Below are 20,215 nucleotides of genomic sequence, written 5' to 3' on the forward strand. Positions count from 1 at the left end.
TCGTCGGAGAAATATTTCTTGTTACTAAGTTACCATGCGTCATTAGGAAGGAAGTGACGCTACGACTATTGAATCCTATTATTGTCCTATAGCTGTGCTTTTATCAGTCCATAAGACTCAACAGGGGACAAGAAAAGTGGTCCGATAAAGTTTAGTTTACCAATCTCTTAACAACTGTCTGCCAACTTTCAAATATTTTACACTAGATGTTCAACAAGATGTTCAACAAATGTTTGACAAAATTCATTTATTTTAATTATTTAAAATCTGAAACAATAAATACTTTCAAAAAATGCTTTTTGTTAGAGATCAACACACTTGGAGTACAATATACAATGAAATAGATAATAATGTGAAATTGAATGTAAGCTTCAATTTAAATACAAAAACAGATCAAATGAAACTTACATTCAATTTCACATTATTATCTATTTCTTCGAGCTTCGAGCAGCAACATTTACAATATACAATGAATGAGATTGTTTGTTTATTTGGTGATCTACAAGTTTATAATTGAAAATTTACGTTATCATCGATGCACCAATTTGACCTTTTATTTGTTTAAGCAGTTGGGCATTTATATCTGCACATGGCAGGATAGTTAAACGTCTTTTACCCTATGTTAATCTTGATAATCATAAATGAATAGATAAACTTTATTCATTCATAATGCAATTGGGTTTACATACGTGAATTTGAATAATTAATAATTAAGCATTATAAAATATATTTACATAACTTCATAAAGCATAATTCTACTGTTTTAAACTGTTCCAGGTCGAGGATCTGTTCATTGCCCCTCCAAATGACCTTCGTCACGAGTTGGATCACGGCTATGTCATCCATGCAGACAAGTCCAGTCTGTTCAAGATCAACCTGGAGGACATGAGCTACACTGAATCCATTGACCTGAGCATGTACGGATGTACCCCTGTGCATGTTGCCTTTGTGCCTTTGGGTGAGTTTATCAGAAATGCAGCTGCTGCTGCTCTCTGGGTGGGATTCCTGACCTCCCATAGTGGGCAGGGAGGTACTTACTGTATCTTCTATTTCCCTAAATCTGTTTTCCAACATGCCTTCTGTCATTGTCTTGGAATGAGATTACGTGTACTTGGTTTTGTCCTGGCCATGGCCGGATACCCTTGGTGAGAGGGAAACAGTCGAATGTATAGTTATAGTTTTGGGAGATGATATTTTTTTTCCTTGTTAATCATCTCTCTGTTATTGACTGTATTATGTTTTGTTTATGTATTTCATGATTTGTAAACATTTGAGTGTATCCCTCTTAGTGGGGACCTGTGCTTGTGTCTGGATGAGACTTTTAGGTGATCTCAAACTAAGTGTGCTCTTGGAATCTACATCTGTTTCATATTTGAACCAATTCCCCTTTGTCTTACCTTTTCTTGGGTGATCTAATTGTAATTCTAGAACTTTTTACTATCCCATTTTCTTCCTTTTTATTGGCGCTGATATGACCTTAATGTGTTTCAAGTGCCGTAAAACCCTTAAAAACAATTAAAACAAACAGCTGCTGCTCTGAATCTGAATCTCAATGTTACTCAAAGTCGACTCAATTCAGAGTGGTTTGTGTCCGAGGGCAGAGAGAGTTCTGGAATGTGGCAGCCATTGTTGATGTTTTAGGCTGAAGTATTTGACACATGTTTCGAGAAGAGCGTTGCAGTCTTTGCTGCTGAATGAATTAGCTCTCGGCATTAACTCTTTCAGTGCAGAGCCTATATTCACATTTCCGTCACAAAATGGCTGACACCTGATTGAGGCAGCATGATAATGACAAGCTGTGACAAAGCGACATTCGAATTCGGCTCAAAATCTCAATTAAAATACCCCTCCAGGGCCAGTTGAATGTTCTGATGAAAGAAATTATACCATTGGTTCAATTTAGAGTACTTTTGTAGAAAGTAGGATTGAATTACATTATTGTTTTTGCCTTTCAAGACCGGCTGCACTGGTGCAGCCATTGACCAGTAGAACAGATTTTGCTCTGACCGCACAGTACAACCAATAGCGCTGAAAGAGTTCAGTCTTGAGAAACGAATTGTTCAGTATTAGTTATTGCTTTCACCAATGGTGAGAATAAGTGGTATTTCAGTTTAATTTTTTGGATTCCGGATTGTAACTATATAGATTAAAATGACATAAATTTTAGTGTTCGATGATGTAGAAAAGAACAGTAAACACAATAATAATTATAAAAAATGTGATGCTCTGTCGTAATTGCAAAGATGTATAACGCCCATTTCCCTTTTACCAACTATAAATTGTGAAGATACTTAGAACTTCTTTTATCATTAACTCACCCAGATCTATAGACAGTATGCGCTCGCCTGGCTTAGAAGCTCACAACATTGCCATCCGGAAGTATAAGGGACCAACACACAAAACTATGTGTAACCTTAAGCGTTTATAGTCTGATTGATACAGTTTAGTGAGAATTACTCATAAACGCGGATGGCAAAAAATCAATAACAAAGACATAGAGTGACGTCAACTTCGATCTATCTGTTCATGTGTAAATGTCCTTACAAATAAACCATTTCCTGATATTGCTGTCACCAGGTGGTCACGTGGTGATACAGTGTGTATCCAAGACAGACAACCACTCCCTCCAGCTCATCATGGACTATCTGACCAGTGCCATCGTGTCAGCCACGTCCATCTCCGGCAAGCCACTGGTCTCCCCCGACTCCAGACACATGATTACAGTGGACCAGTTCTCTGGCAAAGTCGTTGTGACATCTGTATCGGCTGAAGGTAAAGAAGGAATAACTATATTGAGCAGCTTTTTAAAAAAACGTGAGCTTTTTTTATATAGCGCAATATACACTAAACGTGCTCAAAGCGCTTTACAAAAGGGTCCCTGATCAACAGCAACACGTGACATGTAGAACGAGACATGACGCCTGTTAGGCGATATTACAATTATTTTTTTCGACAGAGACAACGCTGTTAATGGCCAGGTATTCATTTTACACCTGAATGCAGTGAGAGATTGTGAGTAAAGAGCCTTTTCCAAGGACTCAACTAAGCTCGAACTCAGGACCTTCTGATCCAAAAGCGAGTGTCATACCACTAGACCACATAGCCACACAATTTTTATTATTTAAAGTCCACTGAGGCGAACCTTAGGTGTTTTGATTATTTTTTGCGGAGGATAGGGGGGGGGGGAGGGGGGAGAGTGCTTTATTTTTATTTTGTTTTAGTTTTATATTTTTTCTTTTGTTTTTCTTTCATTTAAAAAAAAAATTTTGAGATCCTAACATCAGATTATGTTAGTGGGACAATGAATAACATGACCTGTTCATTCATGTAATTGGGATTTGTTAATAATACTAATAAAAAGATGTGTATTAGAATTTAGGACCCGATTTTTACCTATTTGCTGGTATTAATTAAAGTTAATCATTATACAAAAGAGAAAAAATGATGCTTACAAAGATTTGTGTATGTTTGTATGTATGTATGTATGTATGTATGTATGTATGTATGTATGTATGTATGTATGTATGTATGTATGTATGTATGTATGTATGTATGTATGTCATCATCGTCATCATCATCATCATTATCATCGTCATCAACACTAAAATCATTATTACCTCTGGGACATTCTGTGGCAGAGTCTGAAGCTTCACTGTTCAAATTAATACTCCAGCTCTATACATTGTACATTATTTTAGGAAATGGTATTATGTCAATGAATATGTTACCCTTGTTACATTATCATGTATATTTCCTGAAATAAACAATTTTGATGTGTTATTCACAGTATGTTTAAACTCTTATTTGAAATGTGAATTTTGTCCAAAGGCCAAATGGAGACGACATATGAAGTGACAGTCAGTGCCCGAATCAGTGACGTGTCATTCATCCCATCCACTTACCACCACGGATACGACCTCATTCTCACGTCTGCCGATGACGACGATCTCGTCGTCATGAACCTGGTCACGGGAAAAGTCGAGAAATTGGCCGGTAAGAAATTCTTTATTTCCTAAAAAGCGAATAATAATAATAATAATGATGATAATAATAATAATAATAATAATAATAATAATAATAATAATAATAATAATAATAGATCTTTATTGTCCATAAATATGGCAATTTGTCATTTATTTACTCTTGTTATAACGTTAAATGATAACTATAACATTGAACAGATATTCACTCCTACTTATTTTTTCTCTCTCTCTCTCTCTCTCTCTCTCTCTCTCTCTCTCTCTCTCTCTCTCTCTCTCTCTCTCTCTCTCTCTCTCTCTCTCTCTCTCTCTCTCTCATTCACCTTGCAATCACTTAATTAAACTTTTTGGACTGATTTTATGAAAATCTGTCAACATTTCAATGTGCTCTTGTTTTCCTGGTTCATCTCAAATATTCAACCTCTTTTTCCGTTTTTTTTTTGTTTTGAGTAAATTGGACATTTTTCAGTCAGCCTTTTTTACTCTACCTCTGACTTTCTCCTTGTCCCAATAAGATAGTTATGTTATACATTATAAAATATATCAAGTATAATTATGGTCAACTTCTACAATATTGTTTCGAGCATTCACTTTCATCAGGATGAGAGCGAATGCCCGAAACAATATCGTAGAAGTTGATCATAATTAGTAATGAAATATTTGAAATATTTTATAAATAGCTCCTTTTATCAAAAAGCTGAGCACTATTATTTCATGGTTTTTGTTTTTATAATTTATATGTCATACATTAGATATTTTAGTTTCCTTTTGGACCAGTTTCAGAAATGTGATATGCACTAAAAGAAAAATTTTCTTTCAACCATATAACTGTACGATTAGTGTTCACACTGACACCACACTTGGACCAAAGAAAATCATTAGTATGTTACTTTGTATTTATTTTATCATTTCTATCGTGTCTATCTATGAATAAAAACAAAACAAAAAACAAAACAAAAAACAAATGTCTAATCACTGCTCATTCTTTTTATATACATTTTTAAAAAATATGATTTCTTGCCTCTTTCTTCAAATTTTCTAGAAATGAAATGCTCCTTGTTATGCTGTTTTATTTTGGCAATGTGGTGGATGGTTCTTAAAGTTCAAATTTAGAGATACCCCCGATTCACAAGAAAAATTGCCAAATTCGGATGTGGGAAGAGTTGATTATTTTCCAATCCCTAAGTCCCTCTTGACAGTTCGGGTAGCCAGGTCTTTTAAATAGAGCTGAAAGTATTGTGTGATAGACGAGCATCCTACTCATAGGGTAGCAAGCAATTGTGATTGTCTATTAAAGAGTACAGAAACGGCGGGTAAACTTTGAATCCATAGACTGAATAACTATTTTTAGCAATAGACTTGAGATAAATTTTAACACTTTTTAACTAACGCATCCTTTTTTTAAACTCTATGCCTGTCCAGGTTCCAACCTTCCAGAGTCCAACAAGACTTGGCAGTTGTCGCCAATCCACAGGGAGATTGTCTCCAGCGACCCCATGAGCAAGTTTGTCATGACACCATCGAGGACTTCCCTCGCCATCATCAACTTCAAATTCAAGCACGTGGAATGCGAGTTCACGGATATGAATGGTGGAAGTAAAGTCATCGTCCACGTCTCTTCAGACCGACTCACGAGCTAGATAGACGCCAGCGTGTGTTATGGCTAAACTTAATTAGAGATCTGAGGTCACAGTGTCTTAGTTATAGAACTGTGATTCATCAAGGGATTACATGTAAATTTCGCCTCATTAGTCAGTGATGAACAAGATAATATTCCTCAACTAAACAAAAGGCAAAATGTAAATTTCAAGGAAAGATAATTCAAATGAATATTGACGTTATTGCAATATATATAAAAGTGGATAAGAGTTTCATATAAGACTTGGACAGCATTGCATGAGTGAATTAAAGGTTAGTAAAACGCCGCATACAATTTTTAAAAAAACAAACTAGAATTTAGTTCAGTGTTAATGCATAAATACATATAATCTCTCAGTAATATTACAAATACTTTATTGAGTAAATAGAAAGAGAATTCAACATTTCCAGACACAATCATTTTGGCTATTTTGTTTGGATTTGAAGAGAAGATCGAGGTGAAACATACAGTGGAGTTGTTCCTGTTTTTGCAATTTGTCAAAAAGATCAGTAATATTATGTCAATAACGGCCTCAGCATATTTTTTTTCTTCTTCATCATTATCATTGATCCAATATTGATCAGAAAATCAGCAGATAATAATTGAAATTTAATTATTTGGAATTTTTATAGCTTAATTACCTGCACACATTTCTGTTGATTTCACTAATTTTAACCATTATTAATTTTGATATTTAAAAAATATCTTTTTCAAATGAATTAATATAACAAAACATGTCATTTACCATTTTTATTATTACTTTTTTCGTTTCGACGATATAATTTTATGACTTATTCATGCATTTCCATTTATTTTTAGTATTAACTAGTATTATTCATCTCCACTATCATATACATTGATACCACATACAGCTAGAGACGTATTGTCATTTACTTTGTGTGCGTGAGTATCAAAAATATTTGTGATAAAAGAAAACTGCTGCCCATTTCAATGCTAGCATAAATCTTAAATAACGAAGTATTCCTGGCATAAAACAACTTGGTTATCAAAGAAAAATAATCATTGTGGTATTGTACAAAACGCTGTAATCTAGACCTGCGCACAAGGCAAATTTGAAATGAAAAATATAAATCAGATTAGTAATACTAAACCCCATATTTTTTGATCATCCATTTTGATTCCGAAAAAAAGTTTCATTACCCATGTCATATGATTTTAATGCTTGTTGATGTTTTGATCAATTTAAAATTTGATTACGTACAATGATAATGTTTACTGTTTGTGTTCCCCTATCTTGTATGCAACATCAGTGAAGTCTTAAGTGATTTTTTTTCCCTTTCCTTTTGGAATTTTTCTTTATCTCAATATTCTTAAAGCGTTGATTGATGACTGTACGATTGTTGATTGATCAAAAGAAATCTTTGTATATACTTTATGTGAAATTGCTGCTTTGTTTGTGCATTTGTGTGAATATGAAAGGAAGTTTTTTAAGTGCATTTTTTTTGTTATTTTTGAAAGAGGGTGGGTGGAGTAACGATGATATTTTAAATTCTCATTTTAGAACATGTACGAATGTCAAACATGAATGATAAATCTTTTATTGTTGAATTGCTTCAATGCAAACAATGTCTATGCTTTTTGCGATGGCTCTTGTGATTCTATACATAACTCTTTTGTCCCTCTTCCGCATTTTCGGACCAAATGGCATTTTGCTGACCGTATGAGAATAGAATGTTTTCATTGTCAAGTTAAAAATTTTTTTAATGAATTCGCTGCTTCTCATTGAATTATTTTTTTATTTAGCTGCTCCGCAGATTTAAAGTTTGGTGATGTTTTGTTTTTTTTCTTTTTGTTTTTTTGTTGTCGTTTTGTTTGTTTTTTTTGGGTTTAATTTTTTTTTTCATTTATTATTATAATATGTGGCCCAAGCACATTATGATGTATATTTGTATATTCACATTTATTTCAGTTTCAGAGATACGAGACACTATTTTCTGTGATCATTAGAATTAGGTTTTATTTATATAGTGAAACAAAGCGCTTGATAATCCCACAGTCGTTTTATGACAAATCTTAGCCACTTGCATGTGATATCCATCATTACATTTTTGTGATGTTTTTGTTTTAGTTGTTTTGTTTTTGTTTTTTTCTTAAACTCGCATCTTAAAATGATTGTTATTCTTTTAATGTTATCTTCATATATTTTTGATAAAAATTGTGATTTACAATACCACGTGGAGAAATTATGATGTGTGTTAAGTACTGTATTAGCTTAATACACTAGAATCAAAATTTTACAAATGAATTGCGTTTATTTCAAAATTTTAAGAGAAAATTAATCAAAAATTTTAAGAATATTTTAATATTGGCAAAGTAATACGACTCTTGATAGTCTGCTTGTCACGATAAGGCAACCATTGTCACGAAAATTTTATGATCGACTCTATGAGTAAAAAAAATAAAATAAAATAAATTAAATAAAATATATATATATATATTGCACCTCAAATAATATTCTTATAAATGATTCAAGGTTCACTGTCAAATTTATTAAATCAACTTTAAAAATAATTAGATTGTGGATATTAATTCTTTCAATGGTCGATGTCCAGATTTACCTCCCTGAATTGAAAAAGTATTATTTCAATTTTCAGTTCATTTTCGCATTTTGGGCTGATTGCATGCAAGTATTAACTCTTAGCTCTATAACTAAAAACTGTAGAGTGAGAAAATATTGTTTTTGAAGGCAATGGTCAGGTGTGAATTAAAAACTTTAAATATAATATTATAGACGAACCCGTCTTTAACAGTCACCCACAACAACATAATAAGAGGAGGAACATTGTAAAACGGTTCATAATAATATAGCCTACCTTTTGTGGAAGCAGTAGGTACTAGGGCAAACAGGCTGGATTGTTAAGTCATTTCAATCACAGTACGAGAACTAGTATTCCTTTTTAAATTATTGTTGCAATTCTTGACAAATATACATGCTTATACTTATAATGTCATAAATTATTGTGATTAGAAATTTTCAAGACTGCAAAGATAAGCTTGTATAGGGAATGAGATTAGTGGAAGAGTAGCATCCTTTGATTGGATGTAAACCTTACAGAGAGAACGTCAATTTGGTTTTGCGCATGCGTCTATCTCGTCCTCGCTTTCGGTGAAGTGTCTCAAGCCGCTTTCATCGGAAGCGAGGACGAGAGACGCATGCGCACAACCAACATGACGTTCTCTCTCTTATAACTTTTCCGCCGGTGATGTCCAATCAAGGGACGCTACTCTTCCGCTAATCTCATTCCCTATTTCACATTAAAACGATCCTCTAAACTGTTTTTTTTTAAGTACTGTTTTTTATGTTTACTTTGACCACTTGTAAATTATTGACATAAAATGTATTTGTATCATATTACAATTTATCATCAACTGTTCTTGCTCTTGTCAGCTTCTCTTTCGTGGAATTGTGCCGTGAATGAATGGAAAACGCTGTGCCTTTTGTGTACTGTTGTATCGTTAGTAGCTTTTGTATATCAAAAAATGCCAAAGGGTGTTTCAATGATTCGGAAAATATTTTAAGTTTTATTTATTTATAAACAAAGTTGGCAATTTTTCTATTTAAAAGTTATTTCGTTATTATTATTCTATAAAAAATGTCTTATAAATTATGCAGCCCTTAGTATGATGAAAATAACTAGACCTGATTTTTTATTTCTCTCAATTCCACTACAAAATCTTTACAATCTATTTTGAAAACTTTGAAAATTTGTCGCTCAAAGAAAAGTTGTTTTCATTATATATGAGAATCAAATATCACATTGGATGATTTCAAATCATATTTATAGACCTTTTAAAGTATCTATGATCTGTGAAATGAAAGCATTTCACCATTCAAAAAGTAATCGGAATTTATATTGAACACTTATTTTATGAAATACAAAGCCATGAAATGTTGTTTTGTCATCGTGTGTGTTGTTTTGTTCATGGTTGACATGTGTGTACAGAATTTGCATTTCATTTTATCTCGTTTCTTTATTTTAGTGAGATGTATTTGTGTAACAATAATTGGTCAGAATGAATGAATTTACATCTTTTCCTATCTTTGAATCTATAATCGATTACAATTTAAATGATGTAGTATATTCACATTCCATCTACATCATATGCCATCTTGTTTCTCTCCTCCATATCTTGTGTACAATGAATTCTTGGTTGTTTTGATTTAATTTTACAATGAAGGAACCAAATTAGTGAGTAGTGGGAAGCGTCAATGTCACGACACCTGTTGCTTTCTCGTTGAGTCTCTTTCTCTTCTTTCCCGTTTTCCTTTGATGGCTTAGGTTTTAACCCTCTCCTTACCACCCATAGGAAAATCGTCACATTCGTTACGATGCAACCGACAATTTTCTCATTCTGATTTCTCTTGTACATCACAAAATTTAAACAAATGCTTTGATGATTACAGCTATAAATACTAAACACTGTGTTTAGAGCTCTTTTTGCTGAACGACATTCTGTATAGACTGCACATGTTACTTTTTTGTTTGAGTAAGGAAAGTCTATTTTTGTGTTGGGTGGGTGTGAATTTTTGGGGGAAATTCTAAAAATGGCTGGTAAGGAGAGAGTTAATAAACACAGCCCTTTAGCATTTTTTTCACTTTAATAATTTCTTGCTATTTGAAACAAAAGATATCTGAGCATTCCATTGGCTTTGTCAGGATTTTCTCACTCCATTCCAGTCGCAAAAATTTCAGGTATTTAAGCTTTCAATTGCCATTCTGTCTATCTCTGCATTTCACTATAATCATATTTTATCAGTCCTGTGATAAACCTTTGGGAGGTCACATTGCTTTTTACTGACTGTGCAATTTGTACCTAATAAACAATTATATTACTGTCATTTGCATATATTTTTCTTAACATTCTTCTCTTCCTTTTCAATGTAGAAGTAATCGAATGAGATTCTGTTGTAGGAAAATTTCCTTTCTTTTACAGGCTATTTATGTATTCCCTCCACTGTTGTAGAATATGATAATCTATTCACACAAGCCTGGAATCGCGATACACAAGCCACACAAACTAAAAGCTTTCGACCAATCCAATCCATAACCGTCTCAGCTTCAGTATTGAAGGTTAATGTGACATTGCATAGATGCGGATAGTTTAGCTTGTGCCATTTTCAAGGTTCAATAATTCAGGCTGGGTGTAGGTTCCTGGCCTCTCATAGTGGGCAGGGAGGCATGTACTGTGTCTTTTATCCCCCGTTATCTGTTTTCCAACATGTTTTGTCTTTGTCTTGGAATGAGGTTACTTAGTTTTGTCCTGGCCCTGGCTGGGAGGGAAAGGCGAATGTATAGTTATAGTTTTGGGAGATGATATTTTTTCCCTTGTAAATCATTTCTCTGTTATGCACTGTATTATGTTTTATTTACATACTATATTATGAAGTAAATAACTTCCTAAACGGATCACTGTTGCTGTCCGATATTTTTCTTGGGGTGTTGGTGAACTCTAGACTTTGTATCTTTGGACCATATCCCCCATCTTCCTTTTTCCGAGCACTGAAATGGCATAGTATTTTCGCAGGTTCTGTTATACTTTTCAAAAAGAATATAATATTAATAGAAAATTAAAGAGGAATCAACCGGCCACGAATTATATTTAGATACTCCCGTCATAACCCTGACATGTTATACTTTTGATTTCACTCGAGAACTTTTTCATACACGTTTATTATTATTTATATCATAAACTTTTTTTTTTCATTGCACTCACTATGCTAATAGAAAATTCTCATTCAAATTCTTTTTGTTGAAGACAAATTCATGTATTGGAAAGCCAAGGTTTCCATTGGTCTATGTAATATTATGATGGTGATAACGATTATTCATCTGAACTCTCTTGTTTTGTTATGTTGGGTTTGGATAAATGTGCTCCATTTGCCTAGTGTTGTATCATACATGGATGTTAGTGTTCAATAAAAAATATTTCTGTGTAAAAATGTACTCAAAAGTCTTCTTTTTTTCTTTTACTTTGTTTTTATGTTTTTGTTTTTAAGGGTTTTACGCGGCGCTTGCAACACATTAAGGTCATATCAGCGCCAGTAAAAAGGAAGAAAATGGGATGGTAAAAAGTTCTAGAACTACAATTAAAACACCCAAGAAAAGGTAAGACAAAGTGGAATTGGTTCAAATAGGGAACAGATGTAGATTCCAAGAGCATACTATCAATGTATTCAGTCTGAGATCACCTACAAGTTTCATCCAGACACAAGCACAGGCCCCAAGAGGAATACACTCAAATGTTTACAAAACATAGATAATATGTAAACAAAATATAATAGTCATACCCAGAGATGATTTACAAGGAATAAAATATCATCTCCCAAAACTAAAATATTTGACTGTTTCCCTCTCACCAAGGGTATCCGGTCAGGGCCTGGACAAAACCCAAGTAATCTCATTCCAAGACAAAGACAGAAAACTAGTTGGAAAACAGATATAGGGGGATAGAAGACACAGTATGTACCTCCCTGCCCACTATGGGAGGTCAGGATCCCCACCCAGTTCTTTAACTTTAATTCAATATTATAATGCTTGTGGTTTGAAAACGAAGAAAGATTTACTTGTGCTACACAAATATCTTGTAACCTTTTCCTGCTCATTCTGCTCATTGGCCGCTGAAAAAGTGCAAATGTCCAGCAGTCGGAGATCAGTAGAGTAAGTAAAGCTTGTTTGTTTAAGGGTTTTACGGCGCTTGCAACACATTTAGGTTATATCAGCGACAGTAAAAAGGAGGAAATGGGATAGTGGGAAAAAAATATAGATTTACATTTAATAGCACACAAGAAAAAGTAAGACAAAGGGGAATGGTTCAAAGAGAGAACAGATGTAGATTCCAAGAGCATATCATCAATGTACTTATTTGAGATCATATAAGTCTCATCCAGACACCAGCACAGAATCTCATGAAGAGGAACGCACTCAAATGCTTACATTATATATTCAAAACAACACGTATATAACAATACATAACAGAGAGATGATTTACAAGGAAAAGAAATATCTCACAAAACTTTTAATTGTACATTTGACTGTTTCCCTCCCAGCCAAAGACTCGTGCCAGGGTCAGGACAAAACTAAGTAATCTCTTTCCAGGACAAAGACAGAAAGTAGTTGGAAAACAGATACAGAAGAATAAAGACACAAGTACCTCCCTGCCCACTATGGGAGGTCGGGAACCCCACCCAGCCTGCCTACTATGGGAGGTCGGGAACCCCACCCAGGCTTTAGAAGTGTCAAACAGGTGAAAAAAATGGGGATTTTTAAAGTTTCCATTGAATCCAAGGTTTCGTTGGATCTGAAGTCTGTATCCCGGAGTCACTGTACATTACATACAGTAAAAAAGATGCACCTGTCAGATTTCAGTGTCCCCGACATTCTTCTATCATATGCGCCTAAAAAAGGGAAAAATAAACATTTGATCTACAAAGTAAACTTCCCTGTATCCAGCCTTCAGCAATTTGAACCACCATCCATTTATATTTTATTTTAAATAAGAAAAAGGAAAAGAAGAAGATGAAGTTGTTTTGTTTGTTTTAAGGGTTTTCCGGCACTTGCAACACAATAAGGTCATATCAGCGCCAGTAAAGAGGAAGAAAAATGGATAGTAAAAAAAATTACAATTAAAGCACCCAAGAAAAGGTAAGACAAAGGGGAATTGGTTCAAATAGGAAACAGATGTAGATTCCAAGAGCACACTATCAGTGTAATTAGTTTGAGATCACCTAAAAGTCCTATCCAGACATAAGCACAGGTCCCTACTGAGAGGAATACTCTCAAATGTTTTACAAATCATATATTATATAAAAAAAAAACAATACAGTGCATAACAGAGAGATGATTTACAAGGAAAAAAATATCATTTCCCAAAACTAACTATACATTTGCCTGTTTCCCTCTCAGCCAGGACCAGGACAAAACCAAGTAATCTCATTCCAAGACAAAGACAGAAAGCAAGTTGGAAAACAGATATAGGGGGATAGAAGACGTAAGTACCTCCCTGCCCACTATGGGAGGTCAGGAACCCCACCCAGAAGATGAAGAAGAAGAAGAAGACAAGATTAATGAATAACGTTCACAAAGATATATATTTAAAAAAAAAAAAACTATCATAAAAATAAGTCTGAAGGGGCAAGAAACAAAGTTTATTTGCATCAACATAAAGGGAAAACGAGAGTACAGTAATCATATAATAATATGTTAAAAGCAAAACCCTTTCAAATCATAATTAGTATTGAATGCTTCTATTTCAAAGGACATTGTCTTGCACGTATTCACACAATATGTGACTAAGAGATACTGCCTTCATACTATCAATTTTTAAAATATAGAAAAAGTAAGTGGTGATTAGAGAAAAAAAAAAAATGCTTATAATTTTCTTATGACAACATAGAGAATAACTAACTTCAAAGTACCGTACATCTCATTTTTCAAATTATGACATAGATTTACCTGCTTTCCTTCCTTACCACCTCGTGACAACCAACAACATTCATTCTACTTTAATATTTCTCTATATCTTGTCTACCTAATATCAATTTGTCCCCCACCACCCCCGCGCCCCCTCTTCAGACATAGACCAAAAGCTTTAGACTTTTAAAGGAACAAAATAAAACCCTCTAACAGTACAAAAACCAATAATTGACAGCGGGGACATTGAGCACTGTTTTATTCTTGGACGACAGAAAGCTCCAAAGTAAAGGACAGAAGATGGAGGGGATTGGTCATGGTGGAGGCCCTTCCAACAAAACCATCAACCACGTTAAACACGGAGCCAAGAATAAAAACACACAAGCAGTCAGCATAGTATTTAGTACTTTTCAAAAACAGAGGAAGTAATCACAACCAAGCTGTAAGCACATTTAGACTGTGCAACCTAGGCCAATTTCTTGGCATACGAAAGGAAAGACATTGATTGAGATATGGACAGTAAAAAAAAAAAAATTCAGACTACAGCCATTCCATTCATTTGTTAGCATACTCAACTTTTTTAGAAAGCATTCAAGAAACATCATTTTCATGATGCCTACAAGTTAGCCAGATGTAACTCAATTTCATTTATAGCCCAAATGCATTGTCTCAATTTCTATCACAGAAATACAAACAATTTTTTTGAATAGGTGTGATCTATGCAGTCCATAATGAGTTTTATATTATAAATATTCTAATTATTTGTTCATTTTTATTTTATAACACATAGATCCTCTGTTAAATATGCCAAACGAATGGAGTAAATATGTCTCCTTATGTGTTCTTGAGTAGCTACTTTATTTATTTGTAAGAGTTTTATCAACATCATCAGCTCTGAAATAAAGTTAGATGAATAATCAAGATCGTGACACCCCCTTCAAATCTCTTTAAATATTAGAGAAAGAAAAAAAGAAAAAGCTTTTCCAAACTAACCGACAATTTTCTGTCAGGATAGATTGTTTGATATATTGTAACACAAGAAATTGCAATGTTTTCATCACTCTAGTCTATGGAAACAAAATGCTTTTCACATGTCAATGCAACATTAATTCAGCTTTTATATAGCGCAATATCCACTAAATGTGCTCAAAGCACTTTACAAGGAGTACCTGGTCAGCAGCAACATTTAACATGTAGGACTGGACATGACACCCGTTAGGCGAAATTACAATTTTTTCGGACAGAGACAACGCTGTTAACAGCCAGGTACTCATTTTACACCCGAGTACGGAGAGAGAATGTGAGGAAAGAGCATTCTCCAAGGACTCAACTATGCGCCGAGCGAGGCTCGATCCCAGGATCTTCCGATTCGAAAGCGAGTGTCAAACCACTAGACCACATAGCCAAGCAACCATCTTAAAAAGTAAGTATTGCACGTATCCCATTGGAACATAAGGGGATGTTTTAACTTAATAATTAGAGATATTCCTGGACACAAAAGATAACATGGAAATTAAGTTCATGCCCAATATTTAATCTTTTCAGCTAAACATTTGTTATTGAATGACTCATAAATTAAATGCATACATTCAGAATAATACCTTTTAAAATGTTCACGATGAGAAAAGAAACTAAGTGACCCCAAGTAAAAAAACTTATATTAATGCAAATAAAACCGTTTTTTTGTGCGATACTACACTGAGTACAAATGCTACACCATGACCATAACAGGTAATTGATATTAAAAGCTACAAAATGAATGACAGTGTTTACATGGCTTGCAACATCCATCCATACAATATGGCATACGCTAGAGTTTGCTTTAAATCTATACATGACAGATACTGGAACATCCAATATCTGTTAAAAACAAACAAATATTTAAAACAACAAAAGAGGATGATTAATAAATATAAATGTGTATTTAATGAGGTTTTTGAATCGTTATATTTCAAACATGCTTGTAGACAAATGCCAAATATTATTTGTCTCATTTTTTTTCTCTTTTACATGGTGAAAACTGTAGACTGACAGAATAGATACATCAGGGTTTTTGGGGGTCCTTTTTTCTCTTTTTCTTAGCTCTGCGCTAGGTTTTGTTTTGTTTTTTGTTTGTTTTTTTTTAATTCCTAAATTCTCAATTGATGTGCATTTCAAAAACTTGTTGCAAATTTCTTTTAAAAAATCAAACTTTACCTGGTGAAAATTCAGGAATTTAGGAACTTCAACAGAAGGGGTTAGTAAAATTATAGGTGATATTAAACAAATAATTTCATAAAACTATCTCATTAAGTGTCAAATCTCGCCTAGAGTCATGTATACTTTGTGTTCCAACCAGGTGATTTCAGGTTCCTTATTCTCACTTTGGAAGAGATCGACGGGCTTGCATCGGAATTCATGCCTCAGAACAAAGCTCACCTGTAAATGAAGAGGAAGCAAAAGTCTATAAAGTAAAACATGTCGAACTATTTTTATAATAATTTTTCTTCTTGTAAATTGAGCAACAACAAAAAAAAACAAAGATGGGTTTCAAAAGTAAGAAAATACTGTCACCAAAATCCCATTCATCTTCATCCAATTCCTTTCTTAAATGGAGATAAAGATAAAGGGAGTAAATCTGACTAATGAATGAACAACACAAAACAAACGACGTTTCGGCCCTTGGCCTTTTTCAAGTAAACACAGAATAAATATATATTTATATTAGATTGTCAATAGATTTGACAATTTGTCAGATTTACTCCCTTTATCTTTATCTCCATTTTATTGACTCATTTAGACACCTCTATTTATTAGTTATCCTTTCTTAAAGCTTGTTACATATGATATATAGAACCAAATGGGTGCCATTCTCAATATTCATATTCTTTTTAAATCATAACATACAAAGGTGTATTTATTACAGATACTTAAGAGTTATTTGCAGACAGAAATTATTCTCCAACACATTTCTAATAATCGTTGCAGGTTTCTGTTTGTTTTTGTTTTTTGGGTTGTTTTTTGTTTTTTTTTCTTTAAAGCAGTCCTATTTAATCAGGACAAACTGTAGTCAACATTAACATCATCACATACCTTTATCTTTCCTGTCTTTACCAAAGGTGTAACTTTCACAACAAACCCAATTTTGTTAGCCTGTCGAAATACGATCACTCTGAAAAACGTTTAGTGATAGAAACATTTCAGTCAATCTACACCAAACGTAAACAAAAACAAATAGTAAAAAGCATCGATTGCAAACAGCACCTAAATACACCAGAAGAGAAAATTTGTTACTATAAAAAACTTTTTTTTAAGTGTCAAACACTTTTTCTACGACAACAGCATGAAAAATGTCTTCAGGAGACTGCTGTCCCTGAACCATTATTTAGTGACATCAATTTACTTACAACTTTCAGTGATTCTTTTGGTGTTTGCTGTGTATCAAACCATCTATCTTTTTACCCCTATTTAAGCCAAAAGTCTGTTGATTATAATCCTATTTATTTAAAGCATTCCAGTTAACTCATTTCTTATATTTCAGTAAATCCATTCTTTATATTAAAATCATCTCTTTTTTTTTTAATCCCTTAAACTGTGTTAGTGAAAAGATAAGTCATTTCATCTGGAAATGGTAGTGGAAATGATGTTTTTCAAAGGAGTTTTAAAAACGATTGTTAGAAGAGCGAGAAGTTGATGAGATTTTCTGCAGATTTGTTATTTTGTTGTTAGTTTTCTTTTTTCTGTTAAAAAGCAACTAAAAGTAGCAATTTTTGAAATTCACATGCAAATTATCAATATCCACACAACACTTAATATTATTATTCCTGACAGGTATTTTGGTTTAAAATGGACAAAAATAAACAAGATTGAAATATCGATAGAAGCTGCTGCTCATGCGAGTCTGACAGGTACAGAATTGGAAATTGTCATATTTTATCTGATTTCCATATCATTGATAAATATTTTCACACGATTAAAAGAGACATTCTCTCAGTTTCTAACATCATTATATAGTACAATCCATTACAGTTGTACATGATTTTAGTTTGAAAAGTAATCGCATCTTACTTGGAGTCATCTTTGAAGTCTTGTTGAGGTGATCCGCCAACGCCAAAATGCATTGAAGTCTCGTCTCTCCCAGCCAATATCAGATCCTTTTTGGGGAGATCAATCTGTTATATAAATAAATGAATATGTAAGGAGATAAATAAATGAAATAATAAAGAATATATATATATATATATATATATATATATATATATATATATATATATATATATATATATATATATATATATATATATATATATATATATATATAAACTGGAATGATCAAATAAGGTAACAGTTTCTACTTAACCATTACCGGCTGTGGAGTCACCTGCAAACATTGCTGTCGTCTTGGACTTTATCTTATCAAACAGTTTTCAATCATTTGGGAATAGTTACTGGATTTCCTCAAAAACAAAGATGTTGAAGCCATTTTGAACTGCCGACAGGAAAACAACATGTCCGTGGAACAAGAATATTTTACCATATTAATGCCAATTCTTAACCCTTTTCTTACCAGCCAATTTCAGAATTTTCCCCAAAATTTCACACCCACCAAACTGAAAAATATTTTTTTCTTACTCAAACAGAAGAGCAACAATTACATTCTATGCATAATATTGATAAGCAAAATCAACTCTACAGCAAAGTGTCACTGTTTTTAGCTATAATAAACCATTTTGCTTTAAATTTTGTGATTTACAAAAGAAATATGAATGATAAAAGTGATTTACAAAAGAAATATGAATGATAAAAGTGCTGGTTGTATCGTAACGAATGTGACGATTTTCCTATGGTTGGTAAGGAGAGGGTTAAGCAGCTTAGCCAAAAACTTAAATGAAAAACAGCAAAACATGTAGTGATTTTTGATACCCTCTCATTTCAGAATTGGGTCTTTGCATCAGCAACGTTATTAGGCTTTGGCATGGCAATTTGAAACCTTTGATATATATAAAAGTGTTGGACGTTCAAAATATAAAAACAGCGTTGCAAAATCCTAAAAATATTTTACAAATGAAATACACAGGTTAGTGCTTCAAAGGAAATTGCTCTCACTTTTGCTGTGCAAAAGTCTGTGTCAGTTTCATCCTCAATTTGCTTCAAAGTGACAGTCATGTTGTAGATGGACGGGTTGCTCAAAGTTAGAGGCACAACCGTTTCCTGGGAATAAAATAAAAAGCTAGGTTAAGAAGCCATTTTGTTCTTTTAAATCTATTCAGCTCTTTTGTTTTATTTAACTTTCTATTCATCACTTTTTTATATTATTAAATCATTATAGATTTTAATAAGTCCCTTTTTACATTACATATAAATCAAGCAATACACATTGTAGTATGACATGTTAAAAATGTGTTCGAACATTTCTTTTACACTATATGAACTCACTCAACCCTGACACCGACTATTTCCGTAGTTTATCCAGGGTTACTTTTACTCCATGCCAATTTATTATTATATTTTTCTGAGACCAATTATAGGCGTAGTATCAAAGTTAATGTTTTTATTTTTCACATGTTAATGGTAGTTGAATAAAACTATCTATGTACACACTCATTTTTAATACACTTGTTTTCAATTTTGAAAAGTACAAAAATTTCTGGGATTGAGTGAGTTAATCAAAACAAAGATCCATGGATTGACCACAACAAATGCTTAAACTGTGTCAGTGTCTGCATTCCGGTAATAATTCACACACAAGTTGAGTGAAGGATTGCGTGTCTTTCCCATAAACAAAATACCTGGGCAAGAGCTTGTGCAATCATTGTCAACCATTAGGTCAGCGTCTAAGCTCAAGAATTAATTGATTTTGTTGCATGATGATGTTTGTTTTGTTGGTTTTTAAGGGTTTTACGGCGCTTGCAACACATTTAGGTTATATCAGCGCCAGTAAAAAGGAAGAAAATGGGATAGTAAAAAGTTATAGAATTACAATTAAAGCACCCAAGAGAAAGTAAGACAAAGGGGAACTGGGAACAAATAGGGATCAGATGTAGATTCCAAGAGCATACCACCCATGTACTTTGAGATCACCTATAAGTCTCATCCGGACACAAGCTTACATTATACATAACACAAAAATAACAAATATAATAATAAATAACGGAGAGATGATTTACAATGAAAAAACTATCATC

At 33.3% G+C, this 20,215-nt stretch overlaps 2 protein-coding genes across 8 annotated transcripts in view; one reads left to right on the top strand and one right to left on the bottom strand.

Annotated features, from left to right (window-relative positions):
• The window catches only part of LOC144973690 (follistatin-related protein 5-like), a 150,007-nt gene extending 143,302 nt beyond the window's left edge, over positions 1 to 6,705 (top strand). For all 7 annotated transcript variants that reach the window (XM_078916481.1, XM_078916478.1, XM_078916480.1 and 4 more), the window contains 4 exons: positions 778 to 958; positions 2,578 to 2,772; positions 3,829 to 3,993; positions 5,403 to 6,705. In XM_078916481.1, the coding sequence (XP_078772607.1) occupies positions 778 to 958; positions 2,578 to 2,772; positions 3,829 to 3,993; positions 5,403 to 5,620 (759 nt within the window). In that variant the 3' untranslated portion in view covers positions 5,621 to 6,705. The remainder of the gene's footprint in view (positions 1 to 777; positions 959 to 2,577; positions 2,773 to 3,828; positions 3,994 to 5,402) is intronic.
• A 7,060-nt stretch (positions 6,706 to 13,765) lies between these two features.
• The window catches only part of LOC144973704 (dynactin subunit 4-like), a 28,527-nt gene continuing 22,077 nt past the window's right edge, over positions 13,766 to 20,215 (bottom strand). Inside the window, exons 11-14 of the mRNA XM_078916518.1 lie at positions 19,137 to 19,241; positions 18,099 to 18,202; positions 17,124 to 17,202; positions 13,766 to 16,469 (exon numbers count right to left, since the gene is read on the bottom strand). Coding sequence (XP_078772644.1) covers positions 16,347 to 16,469; positions 17,124 to 17,202; positions 18,099 to 18,202; positions 19,137 to 19,241 — 411 coding nt within the window. The 3' untranslated portion in view covers positions 13,766 to 16,346. The remainder of the gene's footprint in view (positions 16,470 to 17,123; positions 17,203 to 18,098; positions 18,203 to 19,136; positions 19,242 to 20,215) is intronic.

The sequence above is a fragment of the Berghia stephanieae genome, chromosome 5 (assembly GCF_034508935.2).
Source record: "Berghia stephanieae isolate SIO BIC M18660-M18661 chromosome 5, UCSD_Bste_1.3, whole genome shotgun sequence".
NCBI classification, from domain to species: domain Eukaryota; kingdom Metazoa; phylum Mollusca; class Gastropoda; order Nudibranchia; family Aeolidiidae; genus Berghia; species Berghia stephanieae.